Source organism: Schistocerca gregaria, chromosome 7, assembly GCF_023897955.1.
Source record: "Schistocerca gregaria isolate iqSchGreg1 chromosome 7, iqSchGreg1.2, whole genome shotgun sequence".
NCBI lineage: Eukaryota > Metazoa > Arthropoda > Insecta > Orthoptera > Acrididae > Schistocerca > Schistocerca gregaria.
In genome coordinates, this window is record NC_064926.1 from 314,608,832 (window position 1) to 314,635,856 (window position 27,025).

General features: G+C 40.9%; 1 protein-coding gene across 1 annotated transcript in view; it reads left to right on the top strand.

Moving 5' to 3' along the window:
• LOC126281802 (nose resistant to fluoxetine protein 6-like) overlaps positions 1 to 27,025 on the top strand; it is a 252,843-nt gene that overhangs the window by 16,522 nt on the left and 209,296 nt on the right. Inside the window, exon 2 of the mRNA XM_049981017.1 lies at positions 2,983 to 3,125. Coding sequence (XP_049836974.1) covers positions 2,983 to 3,125 — 143 coding nt within the window. The remainder of the gene's footprint in view (positions 1 to 2,982; positions 3,126 to 27,025) is intronic.

A 27,025-nucleotide genomic window follows, 5' to 3' on the forward strand; every position in this document is an offset into this window, starting at 1 on the left:
AGGAGTCTTTATCAGTCCTGGAGGCGTCGTCCGATAGCCGAAGGGCTTAAGACATCATTCTAGATATGCAGGAAGTCCAAATTCGAGTCCCGGTCCGGCAAAAATTTTTTGTGTGTTGCAGACAGCTGAAGTCTATCCATATTTGTGAGGTTGGAATCTATTTTGTAATATTTACCACAGCTGTAATCGACAAAACAGTTTCTACTCCTTCAGATGTGTCTGCACGTCCAAAGGACTTTGTAATGAGAACATACAGACCCTGTATAAACGCAGACATTGTAACCGATGTTTCGAGCCCTGTACAAATGCAGACATTGCCACCAGCCATGATGTTTCTAATCACCCATATCACCCACTGTATGTTGAGTTTTCTTAGTTGTGACTCTATTTACGGGAAATTCTGTTTATTCCCTTTGTGTGCCTGGAATTTTGGCACCGATCTGTAGAAAAGATGGATACGAACCTTTACGGAATCGTACCGATGTAATAACATCAATTCTTTTCTGTCGTGTCGTCATTCAGCCATTACACACATCACTTCTACGCTAGAAGAGAGAGAGAGAGGAGGGGGGGAGGGGGGGAGGGGGGAAAGAGGAAAGCGTGAAATTTTAAGGTAAAAGATATGCTCTCCAGGACTGAGGCTTTCTCAAAGTTTGTGGGTACGACGCTGAAACACGTGCACCCACAGTACTTTGACATGGCGAACATAATAAACTTGCCCCAGGTGACTAAAAGTTGATGCTATTGGCTGATTTGTGTGTAGTTTAAGATTTCCCACATTCATCTAGTCGTATATTTTCCCTTGATTACACTTTACCTAACAAACCCAAAAACCTATCTTTCAAAACACATGTTTTTGAACTTTAGTTATGACATATGACATTAAAAGATAGTAGTCATGAAAGCGATGCAATAAATCTACTAATGCGAACAAAACTGTAGTTTTATAAGATACGAAATTGTTATGGATGACGTCCAAGTCGAGTAAGCCTTTTTAAAAATTTATTCCCAGTTTCTGCACTTCAAGGGTATTAATGTGGTATGTTTATAGATACCCAGCAGGATTTTCTCAGTTACTAATTTTTTTCCTAGCTCTGATTTTCCATTTTTAGTTTCAGTCTAGCACTGTAGGAGTATGAATAAATTATTTTTGCAAATATTTTCAAGCTCTGTTTTAGAACCAATTCGATATCCTGGATTTAATCAAATGTGGACAGAATTTCAGGGAGTTGAATCAAACTGATGGAATCTATATTTACATTAATAACACAAAAAGTAGTACGTGGTGTGTACTATTGAAGAATGCTTACAGTATGGATATCACAGTAATCCATCTTAAAAATGCTAAGTAGATAACTGGTTCAAATGGCTCTGAACAGTATGGGACTTAACATCTGAGGTCATCAGTCCCCTAGAACGTAGAACTACTTAAACCTAACTAACAGAAGGACATCAGGCACATCCATGTCCGAGGCAGGATTCGAACCTGCGACCGTAGCGGTCGCAAGGTTCCAGAGTGAAGCGCCTAGAACGACTCGACCACACCGGCCGGCAAGTAGATAACTAACAACCTTTTGAGATAGTGCAGATTTTGTATTCCTCTTCTCGAATTTACTTCTAGGAGCACAACACGTTCTCAGACTCGTCAAATCAGTTATGTCAAAACTGGCAAGTTTTGGTTTTTGACCCCTCTCGGAAACATTTCTACGGACGTCCTTGTGTAACCCATGTAATTCTTGCACCAAATGTCAGTGAACAGTTAGTTTCGGCGAGCGTGTCAGTCTGCCCACATGGACTAAAATACAATATCTGACAAAAACAGTAAGATGTAGATAATGTAATGTTTACAATTTTTCTATAAGGATTGTCCAGTTCATAATTTATTAACTATTTTGACAGATTTAATTCGTTGCGTGCAATATTTTTCTTCGGTGTGGTTCATTGCACTTCATTTTCTTATGGAAATTTTTTATGAGAACCATTAATCCTACCTGTTCAGTTAATCTTCTAATGCTAATGACTCTATGTCAAACACATTCAAACTTAATTCGACTTATTAATAAAACGACTGATACCAACTGTTCTTTATTGTATGTTACTTACCTATGCGAATCTCATTCATAAACATAATGTCATTGTCATTGCCACCACTTTTTTCATAAACGACAGAGGTGGATCTACATTTCGGCTCTGGGCGAGTTCACAGTTTGTTACTGACCCTCTCCAAGTGTAACATCCCATCATCCTCCGTTTCAAAGACCCACATATGCCAAAGATTAAAATAATAATAATACTCGTATTATTATTATTGTTATACTAGAACATTTATGAAATTTCTTTACGTCAGTGCTCAGAATATCGCTTCAGCATAAGCATCTCAAAATTTAACTCCAGATAGACCATCAGGAAAGCATTTTTCCAACAATTTTAGAAATAACTATGTCATATAATTGTTTTATGAACTGCAACAGCTACAAGCTTTCACAACTTTGGCACCTCATTACTTTATATGGTATAAAATCGAAGTCTGCACTCACCATTATCAGTATTCGACTTAGCTGTATGTTTGTGAACATAGGTCTGGAAACTGTTGATATGCGGTAGAGTAAATGTGTGGAATTCTATATATTTCTGCTGTTCCACCTCTCTTTGGGAAAGAGAGCCTTCTGTCATTTTTATTAGCAGAGCATCTTTCTCCTTTTCTTCATGTGGTCTGCATTTACACCTGTTGTTGGAAGCACGTGCGGTCCGGCTGCTAAGGGGAACCATTTTTCTGGCTGGGATGTTTCCTACAGCCATTTAGATTGCAGAGTTGGGCTCAACCTCAGGGGTGCAACTGAAAAGCGTCCTTTCTTAAAAGACGCTTGTAATATTTTAGAATTTCTTCCCTCTGTTGGGACTCTTCTTCCTCACAATGCTGTATTCTGGGAAAGTCAGCTAAGAACGCAACCGCATTTATTCTAAATTTCGTAACTTTTGCAGTGCTGGACTCGTGGGGTCAGCTGCCAGTGCCCGGATTTCTGGAGGGCAACACGGCGCTGCTGGGGAACTTTGACGAGTGCCTGGGTATCGGCGCCAAGTACTGTCTGGCCACCGTGCATCTGCCGCAGGCTTCATTGAGAAAGGTGAGTCTTACGCTTTCGACGAGTTAGAGGAACATTGTTCGTGATCTATTTCATGATCCCGCTGATTTTCATCCCTTTAACCTTCGCAGTACCAAGAGAGGTACTTCATGTCCAGCTTTTGAAAATATTCTAAATTTAATCAAGTATGGTACTTTATGCCGGATGTTCGGAAATTCCCATTACATTACTTTACATTACATTTGCATGGATTCCTTGGAGAGAAATCTCTGGGATGTGGAAAGAGTCAGTTGATTTCTTTTTTTTTTTAACTCGCATACATGGATATTGTACAGTTATAATGCAGACAAAGTTATGAGCTATAATCCTTGTGAAGATATTCATCAAAGGAGTAAAAGGAGTTGGTCAACAGGAAGTCCTTTAGTTCACTCTGAAACCTACCTTTATCAATTACAAGACCTTTGATATGCTCTGGTAAGTTATTGAATATATGAGTACCCATGTATTTCACTCCTTTTCGTACTAATGTTAGACCTTTATAGTCCTTATACATATTGCTTTTGGTTCTGGTATTATAATCATGTTTTGAACTATTTTGTGTAAAATGAGACATGTTGGAAATGACAAAGGACATCAATAAGTATATGTACTGAGAAGTAGTAGTTAGAATACAAATTTTCTTAAAAAGGTATCTGCATGATTATCTAGGACTGACACCAGATATAATTCTGATGACTCGTTTCTGAATTTTGAAAATGTTCTCTTTGTGAGAGGAGTTTCGACAAAAGATGATTTCATAACTCATTAGTGAATGGAAGTAGGCAAAATAAAATAAGTTCATTTTTAAGTCACCTATTTCTGCTACCATGAGTACGGCAAATGTAACTGAATTAAGGCGTTACATTAAGTCTAGAGTGTGAGTTCTCCAATTAGGATGTGGTCAGTTTGCAACCCCAAAAAATTTTACACTGTCTACAGCTTTAATTACATTGTTTGAATACATTATACTTACAGGGCCAGGTATTCTTTGCCTAGTACTAAACTGTGTGTACTTGGTGTTGTCAAGCTTCAGTGACAATCTATTTGCTGTGAATCACCCGTTGATACTTACAAATATTTCATTAGCTGATTGCTCAGTGATGTCGCGGCTATGTTTTTTATACCAATACTTGTATTATCTGCAAATAAGAGAAAATTTACATTTTGTGACACTGCATATGGAAGGTCATTAATATATAACAGGAACCACAAGGGACCTAAAATGGAGCCCTAGGCACCCCTTGTCTCATAGTTTCATATGTTGAATGACTATTGTTATGTGGTAAGCCTGATACAGACACACACTGTTTTCTATTAAAAAAGATAGGCTGAGAACCATGAGCCTGCTACTCCTGTTACAGTCTTCTAAGACTTTTGGAGGCGAATAAATAATATTTTAAATAGGAACCCACGTCTGGAAGCGTAGTTTCGGTGGTAAACCCGTTTGAAAATATTTTGCTGGGTTAGTACGCAATAGGGTAGTCCGGTGGAAAATGGGGGAGGAGAGGGTTGGTTATGTCGGATCGGCTGGTATCACCTGACGTCTGTCCTTCCTCTCTGACCTGGATCGAGCCGCATCCATAAGTCTATGAGCGTTACAGCAGTATGGCTGAATATACGTTTGCAGAATACGTGGATATGATCCTTCGGAGTAGCGAAGGTCTCGGTAACGGAAGAGCTGCTCGTCTCCTTTATCAATGGCGTCCTCCACAACATTCGACTCCATCGCACACCCTTTTCGCACAATTACGCAACGGCTTCGAGAACGGGTACCTTCACCGTCAGCAGGCGTGATTGCGATGCCTCAAGGAGACGCCGCACACCATTACTGGATGAGGCCTTACTGCATCACGTTGAAGAGAACCCGTCAACGTGTACACGAGCAATTTCTTTGGCTGTTAGTGAGTGTAATTGTGAAGCAAGTAATGTACTGGGTCACGCCTAATACATTATTTGTGAAAGTGGTCGCGTTACCAACATGTTTTCAAATGGTTGTAGCACGGAAATGGTAGGTTTCCGGAGATGTGTTCCAATTCAAAATATTGTCTATTGACTTCCCTCTACCTAATCTTAGAAGTTTTGTAACTGGAATTTCCGAACACACTGCATTCTGAAATTTTGGGAAAAAATATGGGTTTTAATAAAGTCGCTAACCAGATCCCACAAATTTTAAGTTAAGCTTAACCTAAAAACTTAAGTCTTAGTAATACACGTGAGTTTTCAATATGAACGACATATTCAATATTTTCAGTTTCAGGGCTCTGCGTATACATTAGTATCTCTTAAAAAGGTATATTATGAGCGTAAATCAACAGTTAACGAAATTTATAATTTTTGAAATATTTTTCAGGGGGTCATAAAGTACCGCGCCACCCCCCCCCCCCCTCTCCATGTGATTGGCAGTACACGCTACTGAAAGAGCGATGGTATTGCTAAGAGTGTGCTAATATATATTTTCAGACTCTGCACCCTACATACACAGCAGCACCTCTTTAAAAAGTACGTTTATAATGTAAGTCAACAAGAATTAAGAAATTTTGCGCTCCCCGTCCTCCGCTCCTCCCTCATTTAGTAATAAAGAGAATTAAAAATGCATTGGTATTGCTAGGGATACGTAAAAAAAACTGATAACTGCTCAACTTCTAGCTTCCTAAACGTAAACCACCAATATCAGCTTCAGACTAAATTCGTCAGCGGCAGCTGTTGCAGCAATGTATACCCACTGTCGATGAAGGACTCTTATTCTTTTGGACTTTTTCAAGCTTTACATTGTTCTCCTATATGCATTATGGCGGTTTCCCACCCATAAATGTTACCACTTGTGATATCCGGAATTTAAAAAAAAGGGGGGGTGATAATTTTTTGTTTTTGTTTTGTTGAAAGGAAAGAAAGAAAAAAGGGTGAATAAAGGTGAAGGGAAGTGGTTCTATTTTTACTGGAATGAACTTATTGATGGACATCACAAAAATTTATTTTACCTATATTTTTTTTTACTCATCGAAGAAGACAACACAACACATATAAAAGAAATCATCACACTAATATTATCCACAGAATGATCGTTTCACAAGACACTTTCTAGCTCGACTGACTCTTAAGACTGAACAAGACTCGACTGACTCTTAAGACTGAACAAGACTCGACTGACTCTTAAGACTGAACAAGACTCGACTGACTCTACTCTCTCTCTGGACCACAGCCTCTTCACGTCCCTCTGGACCAGAGATTTCAACTGTGGTTAGCACGCCGATTATTTAATTAATCGTACAGCCGCTGGGCGCGCGCTTGGCGCGTCATTTAAATGGGGTTAAACGCACACCGCGAGAGGCGTGGGCTAGCGGTGTCGCCACACGGCCCCCTCTACTGGTGCGTAAGTTTTTCAAACTTCGCGGCAGTACCAGATTTGAGTTGACGAACAAGGTTGTGCAGTGTTTGCACCAGCATTATACAACATTTTCAAACATATGACAAGTACATACATATATAAAGAATTATAGCCTAAAGTACAAAGTTTAAGTAAATATACATAAATTGTTGCACATTACAAAATAGCCACTTTGAAATTGATCAATGGATGATTCATTTTTTTTTTTTAGAGAGATGCCTGCACCGTTGGCAGTCCTGTTATTAAAACAATAGCTGCTACCCTGTATTCACAGTTCTTATTGTGTCGACCGGTGAGCACTATGCTTTGCCCCAGTTCAGTGTGGTGCGTCGTGTGAAGCACAGTAAAAGTCACAGCACCACAACTTTGTTTACTTTACAGTTTGCACATCAGGACAATAGGTAATGAATCTGCTTACGACAAAAGAACACAAAGGGTCATACAATTTGGTTTTAAGTTGTCGATGACAACAAAGTTCATGTCAGTATTGTTGGTGTTTAAGAGTGGCTGTGCGTGCACGAGTGCAGTAATTTTGATAAAGTGGTCCATCCACCACGCACCGCGGCACTGCGTACAGCCTCGCGCTCGGGTCCGCTGTTGAGGTATAATAGGCGGTGACACGTCTGGCGGCGCCACCCCTTACGACGGACGCGACAGTACTGGTAGCCGCATCCGAAGACCGTACAACGCAGACTTCCAAGCACTTTCCAAGGTAGGGATCACTGTGATACGCATCATTGCACTTTATCGTAGAATTTGAGATTAAACTTATCACTTTGTACGGAAAACACTTTTCTATCATATTTTTACTCTTGACTGGTTGATTTCTCTTTATCAACACTATTTGATTTTTTTTTTACACTGTTCAGAAGGGAGGTTCGCCGTCCTGTTCCTTCTGAGAACACATTTTCACAGACACTTCACTTTTGAGCAAAATTACACTTTGCATCTTTTCTCCTTTTAAATTAGGTGCACATAGTAAGACTGTTTTGTGTGTAGCCTTCACAAGAGGACATTTAAGTTTTGAACAGGCAAGTTCAAAATTACATAGAAAAAATGGACATGTACATATACATAAAATGATTACCTACTATAGACATGAAATTCAATATACATAATACAAATGAACTTCTTCGTAGCTAAGTTGCTACATAGCCATTGAAATACTTTGCTAGTCGTGACCTGTGAAACTCGACCAAAATTCATATTTATATAGAGAATACTAGTTGTTTACATCTTCAAAAACTTACAATTAGACATGTTTTGCTAGTCGTGTCCTGTGAAACTTTACAAAATTCAGATTTATATTGAGATTGCTAGTTGTTTACATTTACAAAATTTTACAATTAGACATGACATGACTATTTATGTACATGAAATTCAGGTTGTGCCATCTATTTCTTGCTGTGCATGTGCACTAACGGAGTACTATCTCCTTCTTTACAGAATATTGAAATCTATGGCATCTGCCATCAAGAATTCTGCAAAACTCGACGAGAGACCCTAAGTGCTGCAAATTATGAATGGATAAAATATACAAAAGAATAGTGCAAAAACCTCACTACCCCACTATCCATCGTCCAGCAGTGGGCAAGGAGGTGGGAGTAGGATCAAGATAGAAGGATTGGGTTATATTCATATTTACAAAATCTTCATCAATACAGTAGTGTTTTCACACATGTGTGCGACGAATAGTGTATATGTTTGCGTAACGTATGCATCATAAACTTTGCCATTGCGCAAGTGTCACTGACTTTAAGCCAATTCATGTTGTATTCAGTTTCATCCTTTAAAGTTGATCCGAATTGCTGTTTAAGCAAAAAGAAATTCAATGATCATTGTCAATCACTTCCTGTAAATCAGTCAAAGATTTTTGCAAGAATCAATGTGAGTACCGTATATGGTTTAATTCACTCGTTGAATCAGTCATGTTTAGGTAAATACGCGCTTAATGACACGGTAGTTTATATTCCTGAAAAAAATTCGGTCAGTAAACGTACTAATAAATGACTATAGGATCCTTCCATAAGAGGTATACTTTAGTGAGTATCACGTAGTAAAATAAATATATGAATTTCCTGTAGGTAAAGGAAAATGAATGCGCTTTAGTTTCCATAAAGACAAGAAAATCGCTGTGTCCACGAAGACAGCTGCGTCGTACTGCTTCACACACAAATCTTCAAAAACTTATCCACTTTGCTGAAAGAGAAAGAAAAATCTCATACACTAAAGTATGTTTTCTTGTAATCGTGAATTATACGTCGTACCGGTAGTCGTGTAGTTTTTGTTTCCTGGTCGAGAACATGAGCAGAGAGCGGGAGACTTCGTATCCTAGCAATTGTTTTATGAGAGTCGCATTTTCTTAACTCTGGTCCAGACAGAACGACATAAAATTGCATAACTTATATACTATCCCACTAACACAAAAACATATGTCCATGTCCTCACAGTATCAAGTAATGAGTGCTAGATTTCACCTAAATTACTTCACAGGATAAAAACATTTTTTTTAAATAGTGTTAATGTTAGTGAGTTCATAAGTTCGTAACCATTAAACACGACCTTCGTAAATGTAGAATACGAATCTTACGAAGGCAGCCTGCATGCATGGTACTACACAATTAGCCTGTGTAAGGAATGAGATTCTATAACGACAGCAATTTTTATTCGCTACGTAAGCAGATTATTTATTTCGCTGTGGCTGATAAACATTTTTCCTCCACAATGACCTATGTACAAAATTTACGTTTGTTACGATGGAGAGCACACAAACTCTTTATGCCAAGCGTGAGATAATGGTTTTTTAAATAGGGCACATACCAAATAAGTTTTTCTTTCTCCTTTTTTATTGCCTACACGGCGAATCAATTTCTCATTAACATCTATCAGTATTCATACACACGTATCGTTTTCATTCATACAGCTTCATATAATTAATATTCACCTTTCTTCTCATAGAACAGCTTCAATATAAATCGCAAATCATCAAATAATACTACGTGGTGGCATCATTGGCTCACACACAACGAAATCCTCATCATCATCATAAAAACTACCTTATAAACTAAAATTCACATTCATTCTTTCACACTCATTTCAGCACAATCATTCACTCATGCTGGCGTATAGTATAGCATTCTGGTGGCTCTCAAATTCATCACAGTTATTAACATAATAAAATCTTTTTTCTTGTACATAGTTTCCTGTTCTAGAAAATGCCTGTTTAAGGAGTAAGTTTGGTCGCTAACTTCGTTGTCCTTGGCTAGTAGTCAAATTATTCGTAGCATAGTAAATATAACGTAGATTAAATAGTTCTTGGATTGCATGTAATGTTTAACGTAGATTTGCTATAGTTTAATGCGTTATGATTCTTTGCATTGACTAACAATTAACACTAACATTTTAGCTGTAACTAGCACATCCTTTCTCTTTCTCTTACTTTACATACTGCTTTAAGTGGTGGTGGGCGTAAAGTCCTTTAACTTTCTGTGTTGTAGGGTATGCTAATAAATAACATCCAGGGTGAGGAATATCGACGATCCGGTATGGACCTGAGTAAACTAATTGCCATTTCTTAAGCAAACGTTTTAGCCTCGTAGATTTGGGATGGGTTGTGAGCAATAACAAATCATCAATTTCGAACACACGTGTCGGTCTGACCCGTTTATCAAATTTTTTCTTCCGGAGCTCCGCAGTGTGTGCCAGGGTAATGGCAGCTTGCCTTACCTTTTCCTGCAAAGAAATATCGTTCGAAGACAACTTAGGCAGGGGACTTGACCATGGGTTTTTTTCTGGTTCGTCTGATAATAACTCGGCAGGTGAGAATCCGGTTGAACTATGTGGCAAATTGTTCACAATGTACTCGAACGGAGCGAGGCATTCTATCCATTTGGAATGTTTTGTAGAAGAATGGATGCGCATAAATTGATTAAACTCTTTAAAAATTCGCTCAACGGGGTTACCCTGTGGGTGAAATCGGGAAGTAAGAACATGTTTAATATCGGAATCTTGCAGAAATGATTTCCACTTTGCACTCGTAAAGTACGATGCATTGTCCGTTAGGACAGCGACAGGTTTTCCGACGCGGGCTAGGTAGTCGGCCGAAAAGCGTCGAATGATAGCCGCAACAGTGGCTGTGCGCAAGGCGTACAATTTCACATACTTAGTAAAAACGTCCAATATAGCCAAAATGTATTTAGCACCACCGCGGGATTGTGGATAGGGTCCGCCAATGTCTACGGAAATCAAATCAAGCGGTTGCTTTGGAAGCATGGGATGCAATTCAATTGATGCATGTTTGTTCAAATATTTTGCCTTCTGGCAAATGATACATTTGCGAATGACCTGCAGGACTCTACGTCGCATGTTAGGAAAATGGCAGAAGCGTAGGATCTTGGCGGCACATTTATTAATGCCATAATGTCCCCAGGTTTTGTGGGTGAACAAAATGAAGTCGTCAACATAAGCTTCCGGTAAACATACCAACCAACGCTCTGACACGAGATGGGAACGATGAAACAGTACACCATTGTTGATCTTGTAGTAATTTTTAAGATTAGAATTTGAATTCTGACATAATTTTGTTTTTACTGTAGACCACCTAGGATCGGCATCTTGTAACTGTGCAAAATCCCTGCAGATTCGGTGATAGTAGCGGTTGTAGGATTCGTCATACATTAACATGACCTGAAAGTCGGAAGTTTGCTCATGCAAATCTGAAAGATTTTTCGCATCGTGCGGAAGACGAGAAAGAGCGTCCGCAACAATATTGGTTTCGCCGGAGATGTAAATAATTTCGAAATCGTATTCTTGTAACGACAAACACCAACGAGTGAGCCGGGAATGAAGTAATTTGCAAGACAGTAAAAATGATAAAGCTTGGTGGTCTGTATAGATGCGTGTATGTTTTCCCCAGAGAAAATATTGAAATTTTCGCATAGACCAAATAATTGCAAGGGTCTCGCGTTCCGTAACTGAATACGATCTCTCGCATTCAGTTAAGGTGCGACTGGCAAAACTGATAGGTTTTACTATTGTTCGATCATGTTCAACAGACAGTTGAAACAAAAAGGCCCCAAGTCCATAAGATGACGCATCGGTCGATAGGCAGAAGTCTTTTGACATGTCCGGATGACAGAGGAGTGGTGCGTGGATTAATGATTGTTTAATTTTTTTCAAAATCGGCTTGACATTCTGTAGTCCATCGCCAAAGGGAATTTTTCTTTAGAAGATTTAGAAGATGTGGGCTGTTAAGAGCTTGCTGTGTCACGAACTTTCTGAAAAATGACGAAAGACCCAAAAATGCTTTAAGTTGTTTTTTGGTTCGGGGTGCAGGAAAGTTGCGAATTGCTTCAGTCTTTTTAGAGTCTGGCCTGATGCCTTCCGGCGTGATGATGTGGCCAAGGAACTTAATCTGTTGTCGGGCGAACCTTGATTTTTCCAAATTGATTGTCACGCCTGCATCGGCGAATTTAATCAAAATTTGTCTTAGAAGATCGACATGTTCTTCCCAGGTGGCAGTCGCCACAACTAAATCATCCACATAGGGAGTGATTTGTGAAAGTAAATCTGGCCCGAGGACGTCGTCAAGCGCCTCGATAAAGATTCCTGCACTTATTCGTAACCCGAATGGCAAAACACGGAATTGGTATGATCGTCCTTCGCACAAAAATGCGGTATATTTACGTGATTCAGGATGTAGAAGAACCTGGTAGTAGGACGATCGTAGGTCGAGATTAGTCAGAAATTTGGCGTTGTGAAATTTCAGGAGTTGTTCGTCCAGATTTACAGGGCGAGTATTTACCGGTATAATAATTTTGTTGATTTCGCGTGCATCGAGAACAAGACGCACGCTTCCATCGGGTTTCGAAACTGACAACAAAGGGTTGCAATACGGCGAGTGCGAATTTTCTATGATTTTCCAACGTAGCATTCTGTTAATTTCCTGCATAACCGCTGGTTTTTTAGACCACGGTATATTGTAGTGTGTACGACAAAATGTTAGGTGGGGTTTGACATCCATCTTGTACACATACCCACATATGATACCAGGTTTATCTTGAAAGACTACTGAAAATTGTTGAAGGAGGTGAAACAGATTCTGTTTTTGCAAATCAGTTAGATGGTAGGCTTCGGCACACTTTTCCCACAGAGTTTTACTATCAGCATTGTAAGAAGAATTGCAATTGTTTGTCATAGAAAAATTAGTGATGGGCACAGATTGTATTTTCAAGTGACGTACGTCCCGATAAGAATTGTTGTTATTAATTGTTTTAGATAAAGGTATCAAAATTCTTTGCTTTTCAACCGTCAATTGACAGATACCATTCCCTAAGTCAATCACTGCTCGATACTGATTTAAGAAATCGATGCCGAAAAGACATGGAACTGTTAAATTATCCACAACAAGGAAATGATAACGAACATGCACGTTGGAAACAACAAAAGTTAGAAGAGCTTGTAATTTGACATTTTTTGATTTGTTTCCAGTGGCACCGATGATTCGGCAGTTCTGCACTGGAAACGTCGGAAGTTTAGAACCTTTATCTAGATCCAAGTACAGGGAACTAGAAATCAGGCTTGCTGACGCTCCAGTGTCGAATAACACTTCTACAATGGATTTCTCTAACGATAAAACAGCAGTTACCTGAACCGTTACCTTTACTTTGTCGTTATTACTAGACTTATTATTCTCGGCAAGAAGGTCATGTTCCATAGTGTGTCCGTCTTGGAATCTCAAAAAACAATTTGCAAGATTATTTGCGCCCGTGCTCACGTTCTCGACCGGGGGTTGGGCGCTTACGCCGGTCTGCTCACGTTTTCCGCCGCGTTATTAGGCGACGCATTTTGGTCATCACTTACCTCAATAATATTTATCCTTTGTTCATGGACATGTTTGGTATTCGGTGGAGTTTGATTACCGCAGTCCTGATTATTAGCATTGTTTGTTGGTACAAAGTGTCGTGCATTCGGAAACATATAATTGTAGTTGTGTGGTGTATAGTTCGGGTTTCCCCACTGCGGGGGTGGGTAACTGACTCTAGAATTTTGACAATTTGAATTATTCTGCTGATATGGCGAATTTCTCTCAAAATAACCAGGGTTGTATCTTCCATCCTGACGTCTGTTTTGATTGTTGTTGTTTCGGTTACGGTTGTTTTTGCCTCTGGAGTACTGATTGTTGTTGAAACTACCATTGCGTCTGTTGCCATTACTATTAGTTTTTCGGTAAAACTGACCATTACCAAAACTGTTGTAATTGTTGGAATTTTGGAATCGGGGATCGCAAGATTGCTGCGAATATTGTGTGAAGTTGGGCTGTTGTGATTTTTGCCCCTGATTTTGAGGAAGCGGGTTTGCATTCCACATGTTACCGCTGTTGTTATTTTGATTGAAATTATGACAATTGTTTTGGCGAGAGTTGGAATTAGCATTATAAATATGTGGAGTGTTCCCTGAATCTCCTCTAAACACAAGGTCTACTTCATTCAAATAATCTAGAAATTTCTTGATGTTAGTTTCCGGAACACCAATTAATTGTGTCCGGTAATGCAGGGGTAAATGACTTTTTAAGGTGTTAATCACATCGGCAAGATCGGCCGGTTTTGACCAATAAAGTGTTTTGTCCAGGTATCTTTCAAAATATTGACGCAAAGTTTCTTTACGAGGGTTGTATGGTTCGGGATTTTGAACTTCACGTCGAAGTTGTTTTTGCTCATGTTCTGACCAGAATTCCTGCAGAAAAGCCTCTTCAAATTGCTTGAAAGTTAAATTTTGCCTTTTTATTTCAGCTCCCCATCTGGATGCTCGCCCCCTCAACAGATTACTTAGAAAAAAAATCTTTTCCGCATCTGACCAGTTGTGCGGAAACATTCCGTCAAAAGACCTAATAAAAACAATCGGATGCACCGCTTGGGTATCATCGGAACTGAACGTTGGAAAATAGGCATGTTTAATCATGTTACCGCCAACAATACCGGCAGGCACTATAGGGCCTGAACTATTGTTCCCTGGTGAAACTTCATGGCACAAGGGTGGTTGAGAATTACTGTTTTGTGCGATCACTCAGAGCGGCTCTGTTTGATGTTTTTTCGCTCGGAAGTGATTCGCTGTTAGACTGTGGAACAAACTGCACAGTGAAATTAGGCGGTGAACTCGTTGTGAGTGGGGTTGTAGGCGGAACAGTAACTACGTTAGAATCGGGAGTTAATAACTGAGAAATTTGGTTTTTTAAAGTGTTGGTCTCGGTTTGCACCTGCGACATGGCCTGGTGTAAAATCTCTTTTGTAGCGGTTTCTACCCTTTGCTCAATGAGCTTGTTGCAAATACCACATTCGTGCACTAATTTTTCTGCAATGTTTGCGTTACACTCTAAAGAAAGCGATTCTGTTTTTTCCTCCAAATGGGAAATTTTTTCTTTCATTTCTAATTGTTGTAAGCATACTACGCTAACTTGTTGAGTAATACCTTCGATATCCATCGAAATTTTATTTTGTGAGGTGGTTTGATTTTGCACGAAATTCTGAACTAGATCATTGACCTGAGCCTGAGCGTTCGTGACCTGATCCAACTTGGTTTTACATGACTGCATTTCGGAATTTGTCACTTTTTGATATTTAACAAAGGAATTTTCGTGAGTGTTTACACGACATGACAATTCGTTGAAACTTTCGGTCAATTGTGTCGTTTTTGAATTAAGTTCTGAGATTTGGTTAGCCTGTTTTTCCAGAGTAGATGTTACCTCAGAAGACAATTGATCGATTTTGCTGTTTAATTCTTTTGTACTCTGCTCCTGTTTATCAAATCTAGTGTCTAGTTTATCAAACCTTTCATTAAGGATGCTATCCATACTTCGCGTAAGAAGTTGTATTAAAATTCCGTACTGATTCGGATCAATGTTTGGATCATTGTTCCTTTCACTAGAGTTGTGCAAATTAGGATCGGAGTGGGAAATCCCTAGTTGGACACGTCTACTATCGTTTTCCATAGGGTCAGGATTATTGGGTGTGTCACCTGATGAATTACTTTCGTTACTTAGTATTATTTGATGTGATACACCTGCAGTAAATTCCATAGATTCTGGGCTGGAAAAGCCTAGGAAAGGGGATGCTGATGATACAGTAGCATCACCGTTATCAGTTTGCTGTTGCTGTTGTTCCATTTTTGCCAATAATTAACAAACGTGAAATATACAAATAGTACACCCAGAATGGCGATGGCTTGCAAAGTACAAAAGATAAATAAAATTTAAATAGTTAGACGGTAATAACTATTACTTGATAGAATTTCCAAAAATGTCTGAATTATTATTGTGGTTGTAACCGTATTCGCGTAGCTAATCTGAAAGTAGTGACATGACGTAACAAACAGGATTGACTCATAACAATGACTTCTGCATATCTTACTGTTGAATTTCAATGTTACAATAATAGAAATTCCATTGACAAAGGGTATGATTCTTGTTTAGGGAAAGGCATGGGAAATGGGAATAAAAGTTAGCATAGGCGGGAGGCGCACGCTGGACAATGGCATAGCAGAACAAATGCTTTTGCACTACTCACCGCGCTGCGTTGAAGCTTGCAGAAATCTTGTTAATCTTGAAACAACGTTAGCTCTCGTTTTCATATTGGGCATGAAAGAGAAAATTACAGTTTTTTAGCCAATGTACAAGACAATAAATATTACTACACGTATGATTTTACTTTAATTTGCCCTAGTTAAGTTCATTCCAGTAAAATCCGAAGATTGGCGTCCTGCAAACGGTCGCCAGTGTGATGTCCGGAATTATAAAAAAAAAGGGAGGGTGGTAATTTTTTGTTTTTTGTGTTCGTTGAAAGGAAAGAAAGAAAAAAGGGTGAATAAAGGTGAAGAGAAGTGGTTCTATTTTTACTGGAATGAACTTATTGATGGACATCACAAAAATTTATTTTACCTATATTTTTTTTTACTCATCGAAGAAGACAACACAACACATATAAAAGAAATCATCACACTAATATTATCCACAGAATGATCGTTTCACAAGACACTTTCTAGCTCGACTGACTCTTAAGACTGAACAAGACTCGACTGACTCTTAAGACTGAACAAGACCCAACTGACTCTTAAGACTGAACAAGACTCGACTGACTCCATGTGATTGGCAGTACACGCTACTGAAAGAGCGATGGTATTGCTAAGAGTGTGCTAATATATATTTTCAGACTCTGCACCCTACATACACTGCAGCACCTCTTTAAAAAGTACGTTTATAATGTAAGTCAACAAGAATTAAGAAATTTTGCGCTCCCCGTCCTCCGCTCCTCCCTCATTTAGTAATAAAGAGAATTAAAAATGCATTGGTATTGCTAGGGATACGTAAAAAAACTGATAACTGCTCAACTTCTAGCTTCCTAAACGTAAACCACCAATATCAGCTTCAGACTAAATTCGTCAGCGGCAGCTGTTGCAGCAATGTATACCCACTGTCGATGAAGGACTCTTATTCTTTTGGACTTTTTCAAGCTTTACAATGTTCTCCTATATGCATTATGGCGGTTTCCCACCCATAAATGTTACCACTGTGTCTGCGGGACCGTCCGCATTTGCACTGAAACTGCAGTCCATGCAGTGGTCGCAGTTAGACCTTAGCGCATCGGAAGAGACTGTAAGGTTCTCTAAATTGTACTGACCTGGAGTCGTCGCTCCAAGTAGCGGAAGGTGAGGCGTCGGATCTTCATCAGGTAATGTTAGCTAAAGAGTATTGCTACTAAATGGGACTGTGACATTTACGTTCAGGTACACTATTAAGTGATATAACCGATATTTTAATAAGAATAGCGGTTGTTTTACTTACGAAATAGAGGGTCGATCAAATAAGGAAACTACAGTCATTACAGGATCGCGGCCTCACATCGGTAGATAACCGACAAATTTAAATGCAAAAGAATGCTCGCGTGTAGTAAATATGCCTTTAATACACCAATGAAAACTACGTGAAAACTCTCTTGCGTTGCTCCCAGATTAACAGCACCAAATACATTTCTCCTGACTGCTGACCAAATTGTAAATCTAAATACCTAGCCCACCAAGGCTCAACTACTAGCTGACAAAAAGAACTGAACTCTATTTATTGGAAGCACAGATTATTCCAATCTGCCTATGTAAGTGTAGGTCGGATGTGGTTTGGATTCAAAGACATAGTATCGATAGCAATTGAGAGATATATACTAAATAAATTAATAAAATATGGTACCGATCCTCTGTGGTACACGAAAAAGGTCAGAATACTGTCGTAGAAGCAACGAAAAAAGGCATGCCAAATTTAAACGAACGCAAAATCCCCAAGACTGGTGAAGTTTTACAGAAGCTCAAAAATTAGCGCGAACATCAGCGCGAGATGCCTTTAATAGTTCCCGTAACGAAACTCTGTCTCGAAATCTTGCCGAAAACTCGAAGAGATTATGGTTATATGTAAAGTGCACCAAGGGCAAGACGCTTCATGACAGTGCCACTAAAGCAGAATTACTAACACCAATTTCCGAAATTACTTCACCAAAGAAAAAATAGTAAATATTCCAGGATAAGAATCAAAAACAACTGCCAACATAAATAACTTAGAAGTAGATGTCCTCGGTGTAAAAAAGCAGCTTAAACCCCCTATTAAAGACAAGGCATCCAGTCCAGACCGTATAACAGTCAGTTTCCTTTCAGAGCATGATGATACAATAGCGCCATACTTAACAATCATATGCAACCGCTCGATCGTCTAAAGATCCGTACCTAAAGACTGGAAAGTTTCAAAAGCCAAACCAGTACCCAAGAAAGGAAATAGGAGTAATCCCCTGAATCACAGATCCATACCACTGACGTAGATTTGCAGTAGGACTTTGGAACACACACTGTGTTCGATCAGTCGAATTAGCTCGAAGAAAACTATTGATTGACAAATATCCAACACGGATCCAGAAAGTTTCGACCGTGTGAAAAGCATCTAGTTATTTATTCTCGCGAAGTAATGAGTAATATCGACAGTAGATATCAAATTGATTCCATATTTCCAGATATCCGAACGGCTTTAGACACAGTTCCTCATAGGCGACTACTAATCATATTGCTGGTCTGTGGAGTATCGTCTGAGTTGTGCGACTGGATTCGTGGTTTCCTGTTATAAAGGTCACAGTTCATCGTAATTCGCGGAAAGCCATCCAGATAAACAGGAGTAATATTTGGCGTACCTCAACGAATTCTTATAAGTCCTCTGTTGTTCCTGATCTGCACTGTGTGTTCCTGATCTACACTACGTGATTAAAAGTATCTGGACATCCAAAAAACATACGGCTTTCATATTGTGCACTGTGCTGCCATCTACTGCCAGGTACTCCATATCAGCGACCTCAGTAGTCATTAGAAATCCTGAGAGAGCAGAGTGGGGCGCTCCGCAGAACTCATGGACTTCGAACGTGGCAGGCGATTGTGTGTCAATTGTGTCAAGCGTCTGTACACTGGATTTCCACATCCCTAAACATCCCTAAGTCCACTGTTTCCGATGTTACATTGAAGCGGAAACGTGAAGGGACACGTACAGCACAAAAGCGTACAGGCCGACCTGGTCTGTTGTCTGACAGAGACCGCCGACAGTTGAAGAGGGTCGTAATGTGTAATAGGCAGACTGCTATCCACACCATCATACATCAGTTCCAAATAGCATCAGGCTCCACTGCAAGTATCATGACAGTTAGGCAGGAGATGAGAAAACTTGGATTTCATGGTCGAGCGGCTGCTCATAAGCCACATGTCACGCCGGTAAATGCCAAACAACGCCTCTCTTGGTGTAAGGAAGGAAACATTGGACGATTGAACAGTGGAAAAACGTTGCGTGGAGTGACGAATCACGGTGCGCAATATGCTGATCCGATGGCAGGGTGTGGGTATGGCGAATGCTCTGTGAACGTCACCTACCAGTGTGTGTAGTGCGAACAGTAAAATTCGGAGGCGGTGGTGTTATGGTGTGGTGGTCGTGCTTTTCATGGAGGGGGCTTGCACCCCTTGTTGTTTTGAGTGGCAGTATCACATCACAGGCCTACATTGATGCTTTAAGCACATTCTTGCTTCCCATTGTTGAAGATCAATTCGGGGATGGTGTATCTTTCAACACGATCGAGTACCTGTTTCATAATGCACGGTCTGTGGCGGAGTGGTTACACGACAGTAAGACATTTTAAGTCACGTTTCCGGAAACTTTTGACCCCCTTCACACACACATTGCTATCGACCAAGGGTACTTTGAACATATAACGTAGTAGCTACTAAAAATACGTCTAAATCCGTTATACGAAGTAACTGATTCTATTGGTCTTCCGTGAGTTCAGTAGGAAATTTCATATCTTTCAGATAGCCCTTAACAATCTCAAGGTACTTAACAACCCCTGTGGGATTTATCGTGTATGCCTCCACGAGACCTTTCCACTCGTTCACTATGGCAAACGTCAACAAATAATACTGACGTTCCAGTTCATGAAACAGGGCCGTAATTAGCACTCGTTGATCGGTTATGGTTAGTAGAACCATGGCATTCTGCACCTTCTTACTTGTACTATTTTCGTATTCGTCCACATGAGCGCTCAGTTTTCTATTTCCCCCGGTAATTATCTGCTCATTCTTCTACACAGCGTTATTTTTTTTATTTACCCCTGTTAGTGACGCTCTCACTGTAGTTACTTGCTCTTTGGAGAGTCGCTGCAGCTATCTCTATTGTTCTTCTAACAGATCTATTTTCACCTTAACCCTTTCATACCTGAATATCTTCAGGACGAAAGAAAATATTTCTTTATGTGGTTATTTGTTTTGGGTGATTTCTTAATGATTTTAGATGCTACACTTATACAAAAATATTAACTCGTTTTCAAAATATATTTGTACACTTGGGTTCATTTTACGGACTAAAATAACTATTTTACAATTTTCTATTGTAATAAATAGTAAAATGTTGATTCAATAAATAAGCATGCAAAATCAAAATAACAATATTCAGTTATATAGTGAAATATAGCGAACCAACCAAATCCGCGGTCACGAGTTGATGCACACAGCTGCAAAGACTTGCTGATACACTATGTGATCAAAAGTATCCAGACACCCCCAAAAACAATTATTTTTCATATTAGGTGCATTGTGCTACCGCCTACTGCCAGGTAGCGATTTCAGTAGTCATTAGACTTCGTGAGATAGCAGAACGGGACGCTCCACGGAACTCACGGACTTCGAACGTTGTCACGTTACTGGTTGTCACTTGTGTCAGAAGTCTGTACGCGAGATTTCCACACTCCTAAACATCCCTAGGTCCACTGTTTCGCGTTGCAATAGTGAAGTAAAGACGTGAAGGGACACGTGCAGCACAAAGGCGTAAAGGCCGACCTCGTCTGTTGACTGACGGAGACCGCCGATGGTTGAAGAGGGTCGTAATGTGTAATACGCTGACATCTATCCAGACCATCGCACAGGAATTCCAAACTGCATCAGGATCCACTTCAAATATTATGACAGTTAGGCGGGAAGTGAGAAAACCTGGATTTCATGGTCGAGCGGCTGCTCATAGGCCACACATGACGCCAATAAATAGCAAACGTGCCTCGATCGGTATAAGGAACATAAACATTTGACTATTGAACAGTGGAAAAACGTGGTGTGGAGTGACGAATCACGGTACACAATGTGGCGATCCGATGACAGAGTGTGGGTCGTCTTCCAGCGTGTATAGTGCCGATAGTAACATTCGGAAGCGCTGGTGTTATGGCGTGGTCGCGTTTTTCATGGAGGGGGCTTGCACCCCTTGTTGTTTTGCGTGGCACTGGCTTCAAATGGCTCTGAGCACTATGGGACTTAACATCTCTGGTCATCAGTCCCCTAGAACTTAGAAGTACTTAAACCTAACTAACCTAAGGACATCACACACATCCATGCCTGAGGCATGATTCGAACCTGCTACCATAGCAGTAGCGCGGTTCCGGACTGAGCGCCTGGACTGCTAGACCACCGCGGCCGGCTGCGTGGCACTATTACAGCACAGGCCCACATTGATGTTTTAAGCACCTTCTTACTTCCCACTGTTGAAGAGCAATTCGCGGATGGCGAATGCATCTTTCAACACGATCGAGCACCTATTCATAATGCTCGGCCTGTGGCGGAGTGGTTACACGACAATAACATCCCTGTAATGGACTGACTTGCACAGAGTTCTGACCTGAATCCTATAGAACAACTTTGGGATGTTTTGGAACGCCGACTTCGTGCCAGACCTCACCGACCAACATCGATACCTTTCCTCAGTGCAGCTCTCCGTGAAGAATGGCCTGCCATTCCCCAAGAAACCTTCCAGCACCTGATTGAACGTATGCCTGCGAGAGTGGAAGCTGTCATCAAGGCTAAGGGTGGGCCAACGCCATACTGAACTCCAGTATTACCGATGGAGGGCGCCACGAACTTTTAAGTCATTTTCAGCCAGGTGTCCGTATACTTTTGATCACATAGTGTAGGTAAACATTTTAGGAGACAATCTGCGCAACACTCTTAGATTGTTTTCAGGTATTGCTTTCATTTATCGTCTCGTAAAGTTATCAAATGATCAAAACCAATTTCAAAATGATTTAGGTAAGACGTCTCTATGGTGCGAAACGTAACATTCAACTCTAAATAATGAAACATGTGAAGTCATCCACACGAATACTGAAAGGAATCCACTAAATTTCAGTTACACGATAAATCACAACTCCAAATGTGGTAAATTCGATTACGAGTAAATACTTAGGGACTACTATTAACAATAACCTAAATTTCAACTAATTCATAGATTATGTTGGCGGGAATGCAAACTAAAGTCCGTGATTCACTGGCAGAACGTTTAGAAAACGAAACATGTCTACTAAAGAGACTGCCTACACTACGCTTGTACGTCCTCCTCTGGAGTATTGCTGTGCATAGCAAGATGCGCATTAGATAGGATTGACGGAGAACACAGAAGAAGTTCAAAGAAGGGAAGCTCCTTTTGTATTATCGCGAAATAGGTTCATTATGGTGTCAATCATTAAAACAAAGACTTTTCCGTTGAGGCAGTATCATCTCATGAAATTTGTAATACTCCTTTCTGAATAAAAAATAATTCTGTGTAATTTGTGACAAAAGCGTCGATGTGTCAATTTTTACGTTATCTGCAGACAAAAAACGAAGGCACGACCTTTAGTTTTTTTGTGGTCAGCTGGGAGATGCCTGGTTATTCGTTTTTCCTTTGCCTCCCGGCTTTCATCATGTAATCATACTGCTCTGTAGTTCTGTATGATTTGTAATATAATAAGCTTCGTCTTAATCAAAATGTGTTAGAGTACTTTCTTTCAATACAAGTTCATATATTTATGCTGATTATCAACGTATTATCAGTTTCATTTATCAGCCTTTTGTGAGAGAAGCAGCATGGTGATGTGGCAGCGATCTACCACTATCGCGACTTTACTAAAATTTTCGATGTCTATTTTTCGCTTATTGCACGACCAGAAGCTGAAGTCATTTGGAAAAGAAGTACGTAAGTTGTAATTAATTACACGGCATAGAGCGATAACCAGGTCGCCATGTGCAGTTTTACGTTTCAAAATTCCATTTGTCCACAGCTTTAATTGCGCTGATCCAAACACGAATCAAGGAAAATACATCGTGCGTTCAATAACAGCTTCGGCGATGTTTTAATAAGCGGAGGTGGAAGCCAAACATGAATTTTCATCACAAACTTTATCTTGAAAGTGCGTAAATATTTTTTGACACCCACCTATATAGCGGGAAATGATTATTATAGTAAAGTAAGAGAAATCAGAGCTAGCTCGGTAATATTTAATTGTTCGTTTTTGCCACGCGCTGTTCGATGAACCTTCTGAAAGGCACTTAATTGTGAACTGCAGAGTAATCATGCAGATGGAGATTTCAACCACTCTCTCGGTACGTCCACAGTGGTATATCGTTCGTAACAACACGAAAGTGCACGAAGTGATTCTGGCTGTTCATAGTTTCTTAGGTGTTCGTAATGATTACACTGACAAGAAACCTTTTATACTCAAATTCCTATTTGGTGTTATAATTAAAAATTTTAAGTCATAAAGTTACTCGCTTCGGCCTGCATGCAGCCCAGTAGCCAATCGGAGCACAGAATCGCTCCACCGTTGCCATCTCACCTAAATAAAGGCACCCACCAAACTATGGTACGTGTGCAAGTGATACGTGTTGTGTTCCTTGGTCACATATTCCGATCACACATCCCAATGTTATCAGTTGCGTGCTACGATACTTAGGTTGCTTTGATTGATAAAAAGTAATGATGGCTGCAAAAGCTAGAAATGTTACAGCATCCAAGCTATTCCTGCATCTTTCCGAATGGTAACACCTCACTTATAATTATTTAGTCACCAGTGTCCTTTCATATATCCTGAAATCTGCCAAAGAGCTTTCTTGGCCAATTCTCCTGGCTATATGTACCATCCACCTCCATTCCATTTTCAGACGTGACTAACGAAGCACCCCACTTTGCATTGGTAGCGCTTCTTGCATCTCATAGTAACTCCTAACTTTTATCTCTCGATTTCTCGCTTAGGAATAGTTTTCGCATCTAAAACCCATCTTCCATGGTAATACATTCTGCATGTATACTTTCGTTTTCAGGCTGACCAGAACCGTCTTAACAAAAATTCAAAAAAACTAATATGGCACGTCGGGCTTACAACAAGTATCAGTAATCACGTAGGAACCGGTCGTCGCAAATGCCATCTGGGGCTACTAAATGGCATTGCAGTTATTTAGTCACGTGCTACAAGTGAGCTGGTCCAAATGGCTCTGAGCGCTATGGGACTCAAGTTTTGAGGTCATCAGTCCATTATAACTTAGAACTACTTAAACCTAACTAACCTAAGGACATTACACACATCCATTCCCGAGGTAGGATTCGAACCTGCAACCGTAGCGGTCGCGCGGTTACAGACTGTAGCGCCTAGAACCGCTCGGCCACACCGGCCGGTAGCTGCCATTGTGAGAGATGCTCAAAGTTTTATCCAGATTCATCGAGACAGTCGTGGCATCGACGATGCAGTGAAGGCCGCACCCTCTCGAAGATACCTGGTGTATCTCGAAGACATCCTGCTGCCGCTACACTCCTGCCCACGAGTCCTTCGGCGATGGAGCAGGTGTTTTATACACAAAGGCCCTTCACATACCTCCACAGGAACAAGTCGATTGCGCACAGTTCGGGCGACTGTGGTGGCCCCGCGACAGTCCCACCGCGACCAACCCAGCGGCCGTGGAAGGTTGTCTGCGGATGGGCGCTGCTGAAATGAGCGGGGCTCCATTGTGCTTAAATCGAATGCGGGGTGAGTAGGATGGGAACACCATTCAGCATATCCGGCAGAACCTCTTGCAGGAATGCGAGATACGTGCGACCCTTTAGTCGGTCTGGGAGAATGTACGGCCCATTAAACGGTCTCTGACGATGCCAGCCACACGTGACCGTAACGCTCTGTCGGGGCGTTTGCGACCCCCGGTTCCTATCTGATCCTTCTTGTACGCCCGATGTGCCATCTCAAACTTTTTTTATTTTTTTATTTTTTTAATCACCCAGTGTAATTTGCCAAATGCTACCGGACCATTTCCCCTTTCCCCGCTATCTTAACGAGTGAGAGATAAGAGTGATTCATGGTCAATGCGAGTGAGGTGGGAGTGAGTGCATGAGTGTCATTTTACAGGTTTCTCCTCATTGTTTGATAACATTTTCGTAATTTTATCCACATTCGCTTCTTTTAATGCGTGCAAGGGCACTGATAACCCCGCTCACACGCACCTACAAGCACCGCACCATTTCAACTCTTATGTTTTGCCAGCAGTCCATGATTTACATCCATACGATGCTGTCCTATAGAGGTACATTATCAAAAATTTCACTCTGAAGTTGAGTCCTATGTCTGATGCTCGTAAACGTCAGTTTTTTACGACTGTTCTTTGTATGTGTGTTAGTTTGCGTCTTATGTTCTCTTTCCTACGCCCCTACGCCCATCATGCGTTGTTTTAATTTCAATGTAGGGTAATTACTTCTACATGATCCTCAACTTTGATATTTTGTTTGTTGCGAATCTCATTTCTGACGCTCCTCTGTACTTTCGACTACCAATGATTTACTCTCAATCCGTAACCATTACATTAACAGAACCTGTAATTCTTCCTCATTTTCGTGATATATCGGAGGGGTATTACACTTCACCTATCACGGTTTGTTAGTAATTGGTTAAAAGAGTTTCTGAACAATTTCAATCGATTTCTAATCTATTCTATGGTAATATTACTTCCCTTGCTCACTAACGATCTTCCATCATCGTCAATCACTCAAGTGAGGACGACTTTTCAATCTGGTTCAATACAGGGCTATACCGCAAATACCTCCGTGGTTTCAGAAGATGAGAGCACGAAAAGTACGAGTAATACAGAAAATAGGCACACACCAGTGGATAGAGCATCGCTCCACGGTTTTAAGTTATATTACAGGTGACCAATAAAGGCGCAAGACAGAGGTCAGTACGTTCAAGCAACATACCTGCGTTCACAATGACAGCATCAGCTTTGGAAATCGGTTCATTGGGCTGGTTCTCTGCAGGCCCGAACTAATTCGATGCGGGAATACAGAGTAGATGATTTGTCTACAAGTACTGACGGGCCTGCCACCTAGTGGTGCACTCTGCAACTATACCACTGATCGCAATGGAAACAGAAACTTGGCGAGCTGCTCTATCGACTGGTGTGTGTCTCCTGTATGTCTTGTGGTTTTCGCGCAGTCTTCTGAAATACTGGAGGAACTTATGAATAACCCTGTTTATACTTCGAACTGCCCTCCCACAGTGGTAGTCCACGAATAAATCCTACACAGCATAAATTACTTCACTGTGATGGCACCACATATACTCTCCTGGAAATGGAAAAAAGAACACATTGACACCGGTGTGTCAGACCCACCATACTTGCTCCGGACACTGCGAGAGGGCTGTACAAGCAATGATCACACGCACGGCACAGCGGACACACCAGGAACCGCGGTGTTGGCCGTCGAATGGCGCTAGCTGCGCAGCATTTGTGCACCGCCGCCGTCAGTGTCAGCCAGTTTGCCCTCGCATACGGAGCTCCATCGCAGTCTTTAACACTCGTAGCATGCCGCGACAGCGTGGACGTGAACAGTGTGTGCAGTTGACGGACTTTGAGCGAGGGCGTATAGTGGGCATGCGGGAGGCCGGGTGGACGTACCGCCGAATTGCTCAACACGTGGGGCGTGAGGTCTCCACAGTACATCGATGTTGTCGCCAGTGGTCGGCGGAAGGTGCACGTGCCCGTCGACCTGGGACCGGACCGAAACGACGCACGGATGCACGCCAAGACCGTAGGATCCTACGCAGTGCCGTAGGGGACCGCACCGCCACTTCCCAGCAAATTAGGGACACTGTTGCTCCTGGGGTATCGGCGAGGACCATTC